This window comes from Triticum dicoccoides, chromosome 2B (assembly GCF_002162155.2).
Source record: "Triticum dicoccoides isolate Atlit2015 ecotype Zavitan chromosome 2B, WEW_v2.0, whole genome shotgun sequence".
NCBI classification, from domain to species: domain Eukaryota; kingdom Viridiplantae; phylum Streptophyta; class Magnoliopsida; order Poales; family Poaceae; genus Triticum; species Triticum dicoccoides.
Window position 1 is genome coordinate 331,068,793 of NC_041383.1, and position 16,312 is coordinate 331,085,104.

The 16,312-nt window shown below is 45.4% G+C and overlaps 1 protein-coding gene across 1 annotated transcript; it reads left to right on the forward strand.

Moving 5' to 3' along the window:
- Positions 1 to 6: 6 nt before the first annotated feature.
- LOC119363632 (pyruvate kinase isozyme A, chloroplastic) lies at positions 7 to 14,990 on the forward strand. Its single transcript, XM_037629006.1, has 6 exons — positions 7 to 454; positions 9,834 to 9,924; positions 9,995 to 10,188; positions 10,471 to 10,592; positions 13,927 to 14,405; positions 14,495 to 14,990. The coding sequence occupies exons 1-6, from the start codon at positions 278 to 280 to the stop codon at positions 14,794 to 14,796; spliced, it is 1,365 nt and encodes a 454-aa protein (XP_037484903.1). The 5' UTR covers positions 7 to 277; the 3' UTR covers positions 14,797 to 14,990.
- The last annotated feature ends 1,322 nt before the right edge of the window (positions 14,991 to 16,312 follow it).

The following is a 16,312-nucleotide window of genomic DNA, read 5'->3' on the forward strand; positions in this document are numbered from 1 at the left end:
GGCCGGCGCCGCCCACCCCCGCCTGCTGCCCTCCCACCGGCCTCAGCGCCTGGTCGCGTCCTGTAGCTCAGCCCATCCTGACCTCGCCGCCTTCCCCAACCCAAACGGCCTCCTGGTGGCCGAGCCCGCTGCGGCAGCGCCCGTCGACATTGACGTGGCCACGGAGGCCGAGCTGCGGGAGAACGGGTCCCGGAGTACGCGCCGCACCAAGCTCGTCTGCACCGTGGGCCCCGCCACCTGCGGCCCCTCGGAGCTGGAGGAGCTGGCCGTGGGGGGGATGAACGTCGCGCGTCTCAACATGTGCCATGGGGACCGCGAGTGGCACCAGAAGGTCATCAGCTCCGTGCGGAGGCTCAACGAGGAGAAGGGGTATGCCGTTGCCGTCATGATGGACACCGAGGGGAGCGAGATCCACATGGGGGACCTCGGCGGCGCGCCAGCGGCCAAGGCGGAGGTGAGGTTGGCGCTGGTTTTTGGCTCGGCAGCTGCTCTTCCCTTTTCATGTATTGTGCTCGATGAAATGCGCGCCTGGACGAGGATGATGCTATAGTGCTGTCATGCCTGTATTCTTATGCATGCTTTATCTGTTAGTCCATGGAATTCATAAGATTGTCTTGAACGCAGTGAGAGGGTAGATTTAGGTTTGAGCTCAAGACGCCAGTTTGGTATGTAACTAGCAAATATGCTAGTGCGTTGCAACGGGAGAAAGATATTCTTGACCCTCCAACTAATAAAAGAACACAACGCATAAAGCCTGAGAATCGGGCTAAGAGGCATATATATAGTGGTGCAATACCAACCATGTCTGACTTGTTCCTTAGAATTCTCATGCACATCAGACAACATGTGCTTCGCTACGGAGCAAACACCAGCTATCATGAACCAGGGTTGGTTTGGTTGAGGAATTGGGTAGTGAAGTGTCGTTCTTGTCCGGTGAGATTGAAACCGTTGCGCCAAAATTCTCGATCCTCCAACTAACATAATAGAAAAATTCGAGGAGTTCTTATCGAACACATTAGGGACTCGGCTGAGGTACGCGGGTACAGCTGTGCACATGTATGAGCTACCTTGATCGATTCCTACTTGAAGTATTGAAGGCTGGCTTAACACACACGCAGCGCACGTGACACGGTACATCGATTTGGTTGCCTCAGAAGCTTGTCTTTCTTTGATCTGATTGATTACACGTAGAGTTACATGTATAGATATAAAGCAGCAAAAGGTAGCTAGGTAATATCTATAAGGTGATTGTTTCGGGTCTGACCTGGACTATGACTTGTGGTTAATTCGAACAGAAGGATTAGGATAGCCCAGCTGTACTGGCGTACGTGAGCTAGACTCTTGTGTTCCTGTTTCATGTGCGAGAGACAACCGAGGAAAATCTAGGGGGAAGCTTTGCGCCCGTTGATTGAAAAGAAAGGATAACTTGTATGCTTCCACCGGCTTATTTGGCTGAGTTGGTTACAACAGATAGAACTAAACCGCAAGTCACGTGTTTGAATCCCATCTCCGTATGGCCAAGCCGCTCGCGTGGGCATAAAATTCCTGTTCGCTGCAAGCTGTTTTTTTCAAAGCCCAAGTGTACGCAGCCACCATGTTTTTCGCTGAAATATACAGGCGAAGTCCCAAGTAGACGCTGTCTTTTCGGTGGCTTTGTTTTGCTTTTGGAGCGTGGGCAAGGCCCAACCGAACGAGGGAGGACGAAACAAAAATTAATGTCCCACAAACACCAACTTCCCTTTAATAGTAGAGGTATCCCATTTTTAAAATGCTGGGTAGCATTTCTAATTTAATTTCTTGAATGCAGGGGCCAGTAAAATAGCTGAAACAAGGGATATTATAGCAATTATGTTGTTTCAGATATTTGTTTTTGCGTATCTTTGTCATATGTTTGGTACTGGGTAGTTACATGAAAAAAATTCTAGATTCTAGATAGCTAAGAAGTTAAGAAGTGATGAGTAATGAGCTTCTGAAGGTAATTGTCATGGTCTAGGGTCCAACACTTGAATAATCCTATGAAGCATCCTTCAGGTCTTGCTTTTAGCAGCTCTCGAAACAAAAAAGGTATTCTGATTTGAGTGACTTCAGTGGATTGGTTGTACCAGATTTAGTTGTTAGGAATTTAGTATGATTTTTTAATCTAATCTGTAGTCACTTTTTGGCCATTTGGGTTGAACTCCCAATGACCCCAACATGACTGATATGTGACATGGTTGGGCATGTTGTCTTTGGTTAACTTATCAATAGGATTTGGGCTTGAGTTTTCTTTTCTTCTAAGGTGGTGTTATTGCTTCTTTAAATACTTGGAAGTTAATAGTGCTTGAGACCGTGTTTTGGAAACATGTATATATATTTTCAGAGAATCCTTGAAAGGTTAAGGCAATTGATTGTAAGAATAGAATTGCCCAGTTCATTAGGGAAAACCAGGCGAAAACCAGAAAAAACTTGTAAAACCCACAAATTTCTCGAATCTTTTCCCCTCTCTATAGGCAGGCTTAGCAAAATCTTCGTGATTAGTGGAGTTTGAACTTTGCGGATCACCTTTGTCAATGGAAATACAATGGTAAGAAAAATTCAATAAAATGGAGTAACTCAAAGGAGAAAGGCATTTTGCACGCAGTCGCCAAGTTCTACGATCAAGAAAAGACTAGTGTAATCATAACAAAAATTAAAGATGTGCATGTTCAAGCTAATGCAGCCTTTTATGAAAGCTGGGTTACTTACTTTTCAAATTTAATCTTATCTTCTATTCTTAAATAGTTGCAACCCACTATCTATTCTAAGCATGCAGAGCCTCCACACAACAAACCATGCATGTCCTCCACGTCTTTAATCTGCCATCCCAAACTATTTTTCCCATGCGTGCAACCCTTTCACATCAACAAATCATGCATGGCTGCCAAATCATTTGCCATCACATCAAAATTAATTCTCACAATTATTCACGCCATCAATCTAATTATCCATGTTTTCAGCTTACCATCCCGCGACAACGCGTGGGTTATCTGCTGAGTAAATAGGCAAGTTTTCGACTAATTTAATCCATAGATAAATCACTAGCATGACATTGACTGAATTAACGACATACTGATTCTGATCTAAACAAGCACGTACTATGCAAACAGTAGACACATCTACACATACTGCTAGTACTGATAATATGAAAATAAACAGGAGCGGGATAAACGTGTTATACCCTCCAGTAGGCCAGGCAAAAGCCGCCGCGGCGGTGGCGGCAGCAGCGTCCTCGGCGGCCTCGAGCTTCTCGGCGGCGAGACGATTGGCGTCGGACTGAGACATGGTGATGATGAAGACGACGCAGACGTAGACGAAGTAGTGGATCGGAGGCGAGCAGTCGCGTAGTCGCTTCCCAAAAACCTATTCGCCCCTCCCCCGTACAGGATCCGGATAGGCGGGGTTTCGGAGACCTGCTCTCCCATTGACCGTGTACGCGGCGGACGAGATGGAGTCACCGGCGGCAGCAACAACAATGGAACGACAGTGGGCGTGTGCGTGGAGCAGATGTGATCTGTTCGTGGCGGCTAGGGTTAGAAGACACCTCACACTTATATAGGCGCATACGCGTGGAGAGACGTGGGCTCGACCCACGTCCGAGTCTGTGACAACCCACGATCCAACGTCTCAAATCGTGGCCCAGCTGTTAGGAACTCTCCGTTACTGACTGGCAAAAATAAGCACATAGGTGTGAGCTTGGCTCGGCTCATTCCCGCAACCCGCTGCGTGTCATGACGAGGAGTGGCGTGGCGAGGCGGGGCGGGCGGCGGAGGAGGAGTGCGCGAGGGCCTCTTCTCTTCTCAAGCTCCAATAACATGTAGAAGAGAAACCCTTATAAGGAGGTTCAACTCCTCTCCAACTTCCGGGGTGGGACTAAACTTCCCACTACACCTAGTGCCAATGAACCCACATGGGCCCTTAGAGATTTTCAGAAATTGTTAGATGGGCCCTAGGCCCACCCTAATATTTCAACAATCCCCCACCAGATCTCGAGGGCCCACTGTGTCCTTTGTTTCAATTGTTGTTTCGATATACCAGTGTTTCAGTGAAGACCTGTTAAGGTTGAACTTCACGAGCAAGTAGCTACACTCTATCACAACTGAACAATGGACTAAGCCTTGAATTGTCAGTTTGGCGTAAAGAAGCTTCACCACATGTCTTACTAGTACTAGGCTGCCGAAGGCCGACCCCTCGGGTGGAGCATATAAGTCACACTCCTGGCCTATTCATGACTTGCTAGAGATCACCCTAATCTCATAGACTGTGACCAGCAGTCGGTCTCATATAGGTGTGTTCCTTCAAAGATCGCTCTGTAGGATAGCATCTTGCTTACATAAGCTTTGGAACACATTAAGACAATAATCATCCTACCATACAGTATTGAGAGTATTGCATCTCCAACGGAGTGGGTTAGTATAATTACTCTCCTCAGTTCACCACTGGCTTGTTTTCCTAGGTCCTACTTCACGGGATCTCCGATCACATAGGTTGGGTTACAACCATGGCAACTCATGTGGGTCTCATACCCATCTCCCTCGATGCATTATCTATCACAACACGTGATAGACCTTTAGTAAAGGGATCTGCCAGATTCTTAGCCGTGTAGACATACTCCAACGCTATCACTCCGGAGTTTCTTAATTTTCTGTCAGCTTTTAATCTCATTCTTATGTGTTTGTTGGACTTCATGTTGTCCTTTGAACTCTTCACCTTGGTGATGACAGTCTGATTGTCACAGTTCATAAGGATAGCCGGAACCGGTTTATCAACCAATGGCAAGTCCATCAAAAGATCTCAAAGCCATCCTGCTTTGACACCAGATGTCTCTAATGTTGTTAATTTTGCTTCCATTGTGGATCTCGTTAAGATCGTTTGCTTGCAAGACTTCCAGGAAACAGCGCCACCTCCAAGAGTAAACATATACCCAGTTGTGGCCTTCTTCTCATCAACATCAGAGATCCAATTCGCATCACTATACCCTTCAAGTACCGACAAGTATCCGGTATAGTGAAGTCCATAGTTCATAGTACCTTTCAGATAGCGCATAACTCTTTCAACAGCATGCCGGTGTACATCACCCGGTTTGGAAACAAATTGGCTCAGTTGCGCTCGCTAGGTACATGAGTGAACCAATGATTTGAGAGTATCTCAATTGATCTTTAGCCGTGCCTTCGAACTTTCGAATCAACACACTAGGATCATATGGTGTGCAGTCCGAATATCCAGAACGACTCAACACCTTCTCAACATAATGGGATTGCAGAAGTGTAATCCCACCGTCATCATCTCTCAGTAGCTTGATGTTCAAGATAACATCAGCCACACCAAGTCTTTCATCTCAAAGTTCTGAGATAGAAACGACTTGACCTCCTCAATGACTTTGAGGTTGGTTCCGAATATCAGTATGTCATCAACATACAAGCACAGTATAACTCCTTCGCCCCCACCATGGCGATAGTATACACATTTGTCAGCTTCATTAACAACGAAGCCAACAGATGTCATAATTGTATTAAACTTATCATGCCATTGCTTAGGTGCTTGTTTCAGGCCATATAAAGATTTCAGCAACCTACACACCTTTCTTTCCTGACCATCTATCACAAAGCCATCTGGCTGTTGCATGTAGATTTCCTTGTTTAGCTCTCCATTCAAAAAAGTCGTCTTAACATCCATCTGGTGGACGAGAAGACCATGTGAGGCCGCCAATGAGAGTAGTACTCGAATGGTTGTCAGTCTAGCCACAGATGAATAAGTATCGAAGAAATCTTCCTCTTCTTTCTGGTCATAGCCCTTGGCCACAAGCCTAGCCTTGTACTTTTCAATCGTACCATCGGGCCTAAGCATCTTTTTGAACACCCACTTACATCCCAATAGTTTGCAACCATAGGGACGCTCAGTGATCTCCCATGTCCCGTCAGCCATAATGGAATCCATCTCGCTACGGACCGCATCCTTCCAGTTGTTAGCTTCTGGAGAGGCATACACTTCTGAATTAGAAGTGGGAGTATCATCCACGAGGTACACGAACAAATCATCACCAAAGGTCTTTGCAACCCTTTGTCTCTTGCCCCTACCAAGGGTTTCCTCGTCATCCTCCTCAGGATTTTCATCATGTGTTTGTTCATATATTCCATAGGAATGGCAGGCTTAGGAGTCTCCTCAGATTCCTGTCTAGAAGTGCTCTGTATCTCTCTCATAGGAAAAATATCCTCGAAGAATTTAGCATCCTTAGACTCCATAATTGTACCGACCTTCTGGTCAGGTACCTCAGATTTCACTACTAGAAATCTAGCCAACGCTATTCTTAGCGTAGCCCAAATTAACGCAGTCCACAGTCTTTGGTCCAAGCTTGCGCTTTTTGGGGATAGGCACATTGACTTTCGCCAACCAGCCCCAAGTACGGAAGTACGAGAGTGTTGTCCTTCTCTTCGCCCATTTCTCATAGAGAGTGATCTCATTATCTTTTGTCGGAACTTTATTCAGGACATGACATGCCGTCAATATAGCCTCCTCCCACCATGCCTTTGATAAACCCGATGTATCTAACATGGCGTTAACCAAATCAGTTAAAGTACGGTTTTTTCGCTCGGCAACCCCGTTTGGCTGGGGTGAATAGGGAGGCGTCCTCTCATGAATAATGCCGTGTTCCGCACAAAAAGAATCAAACTCACTCGAGAAGTACTCTCCACCACGATCTGATCGGACTCGTTTAATTTTCTTTTCAAGTTGATTCTCAATTTCTGCCTTATAGATTTTAAAGTAGTGTAGAGCCTCATCTTTAGTATTTAACAGATACACATAGCAATATCCAGTGGAATCATCTATCAATGTCATGAAGTATTTCTTTCCACCTTTAGTCAACACACCATTCATCTCACAAAGATCAGAATGTATGAGTTCTAATGGTGCCAAGTGTCTCTCCTCCGCAGCCTTGTGAGGCTTGCGAGGTTGCTTAGCTTGCACACATGAAAGGCACTTAGAACCTTTGGCTAAAGTGAAACTCAGGATTAAATCCAACTTAGCTAGCCGCGTCATAACACCGAAACTAATATGACAAAGACGTGAATGCCAAACCTCAGATTCATTAACACTCGAATGAATATGGTTCGCGACTTTATTACAAAAATCTGCAAGGGAAAGGCGGAACATCCCTCCGCTTTCATAACCTTTTCCAATATAAATAGTCCATATTTAGTAACAACTAATTTATTAGACTCGAAGATCAACTTAAACCCTTCCCTACATAGAAGGGAGCCACTAACGAGGTTCTTCTTGATGGCGGGGACATGCTGCACGTTCTTGAGCTGCATGATCCTTCTCGAAGTAAACTTCAGATCGACCGTGCCAACACCATGAACAGAAGCACTCGCGCCATTCCCCATCAATACGGACCCGTGGCCTGTGACCTGGTAAGAAGTGAACAATGAAATGTCAGCACACACATGAACACCTGCACCTGTGTCCACCCACCAATCGGTGGGTTGAAACACTGAAAAATAGTAAATAAAATACCGTACCCAGATGCACCATTCTCATTGTTGCCCATAATCATGTTGACAGACTTGGAGTCTTGTCCTGACTTCTTAAACTTGTTTGGGCACTTGTTGGCCCAATGTTCAATCGAACCACAAGTAAAGCAGCCCTCATCCTTATTGTTCTTCTTGAAGGTCTTCTTACCCTTCTTCTTAAAGTCGGTATTGTGTTGGACACCGTTCTTTCCCTTGGGCTTGTGGGAGTTGAAGTTCCTTTGGTTCACCATGTTGGCGATAGAAGTCCCTTCGGCCCCTTTTCCATGCGAATCCTTTGCTCTCGAATTCTGCTCAACACTCAGATGGCCAATGACATCCTCCACTGAGAATTCACACCTCTGTTGTTTCAGAGTGGTGGCAAAGTTCCTCCAGAAATTAGTGAGCTTAGCGATTATGCAGCCCGCGACAAACTTGCCCGGTAAATCGCACTTAAGAAGCTCAAGCTCCTTAAAGATGCATATTATCTCATGAGCCTGCTCCAGTACAGGACGGTTTTCAACCATCTTGTAATCGTGGAACTGCTCTATAATATACATTTCGCTCCCAGCGTCGGTGGCCCCGAATTTAGATTCGAGTGCCTCCCACAAGTCCTTGGCAACATGCACATGTAAATATGCGTCAGCCAATTTATCTCCGATCACGCTAAGAACTGCTCCGAGAAGTACGACGGTGGCCTCCCTGAACGCCTTCTCCTATTCAGGAGCAATCGTTCCCGTGGAGACACCGGCGACCTAGAACACGTTCATAGCCGTGAGCCATAAAGTGGTCTTAGTCTGCCAACCTTAAAGTACGAACCGGTAAACTTATCCGGTTTCAGTGCAGCGGCAAAGCCACTTGCCGAAAAATTCTTACACATAATAGGTTTTTGGATTGCTGAGTAAATAGGTAATTTTTTGACTAATTTAATCCATTGATAAATCACTAGCATGGCATTGACTGAATTAACGACATACTGATTCTGATCTAAACAAGCACGTACTACGCAAACAGTAGACACATCTACACATACTGCTAGTACTGCTAATACGAAAATAAACAGGAGTGGGATAAACGTGTCATACCCTCCAGTAGGCCAGGCAGAAGCCGCGGTGGCGGTGGCGGCAGCAGCGTCCTCAGCGGCCTTCTTGTCGGCCTCGAGCTTCTCGGTGGTGAGACGGTCGGCGTCGGACTGAGACATGGTGATGATGAAGATGACGCGGACGTAGAAGAAGACCGGAGGCGAGCAGTCGTGTAGTCGCTTCCCAAAAACCTATTCGCCCCTCTCCCGTACAGGATCCGGAGAGGAGGGGTTTCGGAGACCTGCTCTCCCGTCGATCGTGTACGCGGCGGACGGGATGGAGTCACCGGCGGCAGTAGCAGCAATGGAACGACGGTGGGCGTGCGCGTGGAGCAGATGTGATCTGTTTGTGGCGGCTAGGGTTAGGAGACACCTCACACTTATATAGGCGCAGACGCGTGGAGAAACGTGGGCTCGACCCACGTTCGAGTCCGTGACAGCCCACGATCCGACGTCTCAAATCGTGGCCCAGCTGTCAGAAACTCTCCGTTACCGACTGGCAAAAATAGGAACATAGGTGTGAGCTCGGCTCGACCCATTCCCGCAACCCGCGGTGCGACGTGGCGTGGCGTGGCGAGGCGGGCGGCGGAGGAGGAGTGCGTGAGGGCCTCTTCTCTTCTCAAGCTCCAATAGCATGTAGAAGAGAAACCACCCTTATAAGGAGGTCCAACCCCTCTCCAACTTTTGGGGTGGGACTAAACTTCCCACTACACCTAGTGCCAATAAACCCACATGGGCCCTTAGAGATTTTCAGAAATTGTTAGATGGGCCCTAGGCCCACCCTAATATTTCAACATTATCTACTAGTTTTTCATATATAACAGTTGAAATTTTGATGGTGGTGGCATGATCCGGTCTATTTCATACTACATGTTATGAATATAATCTGTAAAAATTTCAGACTAAAGTTTAATCAATAGCTATACGTAATTGAGACACTACTCTGAAAAATGAGATTCTGACATCCTCTTTGTGAAAATATCATATAACAAGAGCTGGATGTGAAGATTGAAGAGTAGCCAACTACCCAACCCAACTCATTTATCCTCATATTTAATGAGAATCCCTGATATGTTCAGCTATATCGTTTACTGTGCAATTTCTAATTTGAGCCTTGGGTGCAAGTGTTTCTGTGGTCATTACTAGGAATTTTATTTGCTATCCTTTTTAGAGAATTGCCTCAGTACCATTATAAGTTTGGGCACACTCTATTTTGGTGGATTTCACAGGATGGAGAAATCTGGACATTCAGTGTTAGATCTTTTGAGGCACCTCTCCCAGAACTAACTGTTCATGTGAACTACGAAGGCTTCGCTGAAGGTTAGTATACCTCTTCATTACCCTCTATAGTTTTTGTCGCCGCTTAATTATATTTCTGATTCCTACCCAGATGTGAGAGTTGGTGATGATCTTCTTGTGGATGGTGGAATGGCTCGGTTTGAGGTTGTTGAGAAACTAGGACCGGATGTGAAGTGCCGTTGCACAGATCCTGGTTTGTTGTTGCCACGTGCCAATCTTACATTTTGGCGGGATGGCAGTGTTGTCCGCGCGAAGAATGCCATGCTTCCGACAATTACATCTAAGGTAACTTTACTATCATGATAAGCTGTTGCTATGAATCTGTAGTATTCTGTGTGAAACCTTGGATTGTCAGCATTTCCTTTTGTTGTCTGAATCATGAAATCTTTTCAATTGGAAATGCCCTATTTACTCCATAAATATCAGTGCATTGTAACACTGAAGAATTTCCTGGAATAGTCTGTCATCTGTTTCTTAGATTGCTACCTGGGTGGTTTGTTTTTTGCTGAAAAAGGGATTTGGCAGTTATCGATAATAATCCCCTTTTTCTTGTGATGCCTTTTGCAGGACTGGCTTGACATAGACTTTGGAATTGCCGAAGGTGTAGATTTTATTGCAGTTTCATTTGTTAAGTCAGCTGAGGTTATTAACCATCTAAAGAGCTACATAGCAGCAAGGAGCCGTGGCAAGTAATATTTCTCTCAAGTTCTTGACTAGTTGAAAAGAATTGTTTAATGCCATCTGATGCGTTCTTTTCCATCCTTCTGTCCATGGAGCTGTGGCATCACTTTACACATCCATTGGATGAAATAATATTGTCATGGAGATCTGAGCTCAGCTAACATACGCACATGCAAACTAATGCCTGAGCAGTACAAGGTGCACATGTCAGTCGCGCAGACAAGTATTATGTTTTTTGGTCCCACAGCTCCCAACATCCCATGTACAATATCACTAACAGACCCCCCCTCCCCCCACCCCGCACAAAAGAAAAGAGACTCAGTCATAACAGCACTAACCCTTTTTGTGTGAGGCAAGGCAACTTTTTTTTTGCTTTCAAGGGTTGTGTTCTGAGGGTGAGTCAGGCATGCTGGATTGAGTGAGTTTTCTCCCTCAGTTGTACGTATTTCTTCGTAATGAAATGTTACACAGTTGTCTTGCGTGTTTGAGAAAAAATAACAGCGCTAACCCTTTCTAGTTCTCCTCCACTACTGTTTGCATATCGATTTTTGTATTTCCTCTTGGATGGCAATCGGGCGTGATTGGTCTGTTTAAGGGTCACCCATGCCATCCCTGCCACACATTTTTGCGCCCATGAGGACCACTCATGACAGGCACACAACCTTGCACATACCCGTCACCGGCTATTGCCCGACACCCATGGGTATGCTCATGTGCCTGACGCCCATCGGTCAGTAGCACATGGAGCTACCAAGTTTAGATGTCGATGCTACCTCAGTCAAAAAGGAGGTCCACATACAACAATTGATTCCATTGAATTAGACAGGGTTTAGTTTTGTAAACGGGTGGACCCGGCAGAGGTTACCTATGCTCTTGCCCACTTATTGGGCGTTACTTTGCACCCACGAGGATGCCTGTGGGGAGAAAACTCGGAACATGTGCGCAGGTTACCGGACAAGATTGCCATCCTTAACTCTCTCCATTTCATATTTTAGGGCGTATAGTTTCTTTTCTTACTTTATAAGGCGTATGCTGGTAACAAAGCTGCAATCAAGTCTCATCTTCCTACACTACCCCTATGTTACTTTTCTTCCTCCATCCACCGCTAGAGTGACGGAGAGTTGCCAGCCATCCAAGTCTCCTAGGAAAGCTGAAATACATCCATTCATCGCTGCATATTGGAAAATAATTCACTAATGCAATAACCTCGGTGCAAGGCTACATAAGTTTTTCTACCCAATACTCTCTTGCTTTTGGCTCACCTTAATCTTCAGTTCACACTGGTTGCGAATACTTCTTAAAATATGAAATGGAGGGAGTAAGCTAAAGTTGGTTCCTCGACTGCCCTATTATCTCGCCATGACTCTATACCCATGTGCGCACATCTCTTAATCTCTTAGCTTGTAATCCTCAAGTGTAATCGTGTTTATCAATTTTGCAAAAAATAAAACAGTGTTTATTATATCGCCGTAACTTAAATGAGTGTGAGATCCAGTTTTCCTCCCCGCATCATCATCTTCTGTTCTTACTGTCAGAGGCCCCCTTCTACCCTGGTGCTTCTGCTCCAATCTCAGCAGCAATGGCTCTGTCATTGTGTGCTTCTCTAATCGCCGATCCACACTACATCCTCACCCTGCTTCTGGATAACTTGATTTGTAACATGCATCTCAATGATATTCTCCACTCTCCAATCGGCTCTTTGATCTGCCCCCGTGTTGTGAAGAGGGTAACGGAAGCAGCTATGCCTAGACTCCAGTATCTGAAGGCCGGTTAATAGATCAGACATGTTGTAGTGGCGGACACAGGGCTTGATGGAACCAGAAGCAGGCTCAAAACCTAATGAGTAAGGTTGATCACATCTTTTCTCCAGTAAGAGCCTCCTTGGGTAATGCTAAAGGTTGCTTGTGAGTGTCGCTTGCAAAGATGAGTGTGTCTGCAAGTGATGCCACTGAACGAAGCATGCCCATTCCTATATGCCACTGTCCACACCGGCAGTTGCATGCGATATGCTGTAGATGTAGCAAACCTGTATTCGGCTGCAATATACAGGCACCTCATTCCTATATAAATAATTCACTGTCTTTTGTTTCAAGAGATTTAGCACATAAGGATCTTCATGTTTTTCAATCCATGGTAACACAGACATTTATTTATTTAGTTTGAGTTGAATTTTATTTTCTCAACGGTCTGCATACTTGACAATACAATATGCATGACTACTATTTCTAGAGCTTTAGCAACTCTTATACCCCCAGGTATAGTTTTAAAAATCGGACCGTACCGGCGGTTGAACCAGAAAAAACTGGAACCGGTGGCACTCACGGTTTCTTAAGCACTGTGTGGACTGCCCCACCATCGGACCGGAGCGAAACAGGCGAACCGGCTGGTTTTTGGGGTAAACCAGGAGTAGAACTGAGCGGTTTAACCGAATCATGGGAGAACGCCTTTGCATGAAGCAGAAAAAGGATTGTGCCGGGGAGGAAACGAACCCAGGTCGCCCAACAAACAGGCCGTAGCCTAAAGTCTGGCCCAGCAACCAAACCAACTAGCCTACGTTATTGTCAAATGAAAGAAAACTATTTTATTTGACCTCTGTTAGTATATTAATACACAAAACATACCTTTTATAGCCTAAACAACCAGAATGAACCAATGAACGCACTGATTCTTGGTAGTTACTAGAGATAATAGGGCAAATCAGCGACCTTTGATCACCTTTTCACAAAAACGGAGAAGGAATTACAAATAATGTTATGTCGCAGTTGCGGACTTACGGTACATCCAAATGGATCATCTGAATGGTGCAGTCAGCTATAACTCACTGCAGCTCGGCCCCTTTCACCAAATTCGGGAACCAGCTGTGTATGGCTAGCTTTGTCCACTTTTTCATTATTAATTCCGGAGGACAATTAAGCGAACCATGCCTACAGGAATATTTGAGCTTTCAAATGTGAAGATTAGCTAGAGAGTCAGATTTTTTTTTGAAGATTAGCTAGGTTTCTTATGTACCATACTGTTGGGGCTGCATGAATCTTTGTTTATATTTGAACCCCTTAAGTCACAACTTCTGCTCACTCCGTGTGTATTTTGTTTGTGGCTAAATGAATGGGCATGGTAAAGAATTGCATGAAGCTGAATGGCAAAAGAAAATAGCCGTCACTCTGTTGGTATTTTGTAGTCTTTCTGAAGTTGATCTATACGCCTTATTTTCTGAAAAGGCCAACATAGATTATATATGCATTATGAATAGAAATGAGCCACATGCTGTGTTTCTGAAACATTAGTTTTGTTTGACTCAAATTGTTCCATCCTGATCATTATTATTTCGTTGTCTATGATCAGTGATATAGCGGTCATTGCAAAGATCGAGAGCATTGACTCTTTGACAAACTTGGAGGAGATCATCCGTGCATCAGATGGTGCCATGGTAGCCAGAGGGGACTTAGGGGCACAAATTCCCTTGGAGCAGGTCCCTTCAATACAACAAAAGATAGTTAAACTGTGCAGGCAGCTAAACAAGCCAGTCGTTGTTGCTTCCCAGCTTCTCGAATCAATGATCGAGTACCCTATACCCACCAGGGCTGAAGTTGCTGATGTTTCTGAAGCAGTCCACCAACGTGCGGATGCTCTGATGCTTTCTGGCGAGTCAGCAATGGGTAGATATCCGGACAAGGCACTCAGTGTCCTCAGTAGTGTTAGCTTAAGGATTGAAAGATGGTGGAGGGAGGAGAAGCACCATGAGCCACTAGAACTTGAGGACGTTTCGTCTTCTTTCGCTGACAAAATATCAGAAGAGATCTGCATTTCTGCTGCTAAAATGGGTAAATATTGCTGTCACTTTATGTCCTGGAAATATTGCTCAATTGGCCCTTTCACTTGGTCTATAATATCTAACCAATTTGACTTGCAGCTAACAAGTTGGAAGTGGATGCCGTTTTCGTCTACACGAAGGGTGGCCATATGGCCTCCCTGCTTTCACGGTGCCGCCCTGACTGCCCAATCTTCGCCTTCACGAACTCGACATCCATGAGGAGACGACTGAACCTCCAATGGGGCCTCATCCCCTTCCGCCTCACTTTCTCCGACGACATGGAGAGTAACCTGAACCGTACTTTCTCCCTGCTCAAGGCGAGAGGCATGATCAAGCCCGGTGACCTGGTGATCGCCCTCTCCGACATGCTGCAGTCCATCCAGGTGATGAACGTACCATAAGAGGCATGAATCCCTAGCCGTGCTGTTCTGGCCAAAACGAGACACTGTTCTAGTGTTTGCAATTTATTCGTGTGTTCTTGAACGAGACACTGTTCTAGTGTTTGCAATTTATAAGTGTGTTCTTGTATTTAGACGGACCTGAGAACTCAACCGCGACAATAATAATGTGCTGCAGTTCCTAGCCTGCTGTAAAACTCATGTACTACGTATTATCCAGGATGGGCAGCGCCTTACCGTCTCCGTCCGGCGCTGCCCAGGGCCCCGGTCCATCAACGCCTGCGCTTCCCGTCCCCGCTGCCGCCTCCGCCCCCAGCCATGCAGTGCTTCCTCCACCGCGATCCGGTGCGGCGCCCTCGGGTCAGCAACAAGATGGTGGTGACGTCCCATGCACTCAAGCATGAAGTTCACATTCTGCGCTAGCACGCGGTCTCCCTCTCCGCCACAGACCGGGTCCATGCCACCAATCCCGTGGCAGTGGGGAAGGCCATCGAGGCGCAGCTCTGCATGCCCCTTCACCACCCCGAGGCGTTCCTCGTGCACTTTGTGAAGGAAATATGCCCTAGAGGCAATAATAAAGCTGTTAGTTTATATTTCCTTATTCATGATAAAGGTTCTTGTTGATAAAAAATGGTTAAGGTTTTCTAACCATGGACATGAGTTGTCATTTGATAACAAGATCACATCATTAGGAGAATGATGTGATGGACAAGACCCATCCATTAGCTTAGCATAATGATTGTTCAGTTTTACTGCTATTGCTTTCTTCATGTCAAATGCATATTCCTTCGACTATGAGATTATGCAACTCCCGGATACCGGAGGAACGCCTTGTGTGCTGTCAAACGTCACAACGTAACTGAGTGATTGTAAAGATGCTCTACAAATATCTCCGAAGGTGTTGTAAAAACCGTAAATATATATATATATATATATATATAATAAATAAATTAGATAACGATAATTTCAACGGCGTTGCCAAAACATTAGTTAAAATAATAGAGACAACTACATTTATTATTACAACAAATAGCATTTAGTCGTGCAAAACAAATTCTTCTCCAAACCTCCATATATTTTATAGACCCTTGTCTCATTTCTTTCACATAAAGTAAATGCCAACTAAGGGCCAGCCAAACAAATTACACCTGTCCATAGTACAACCCATAAGAGACACAAGTGGAGGTATGCATGCAAGACTAACCACGCATGCATGCCAGATGTAATGTGTTTTCAAACCGACATAGCTATTCACCCCACTATAAATAAGAGCCATCCCTTTCACTGGACCATTCTACCTCACACACACATACGTTGGAGTACCCCACCACTTGCCTTTTCACCTTCTACCACACTGCTGTCCTTCACTGCGGTGAAGATCTTTGGGTTGCATGCGCCACCAGGTACTAATCAAGTACCTTGTTGTGTTAGCCCTTCTTGCTTGATTTCTTATCTATCTCCACCTCGGTTTGAATCAGTCCATAAGCATCTATTCGTCTTGATTTATTTACCTTGCAGT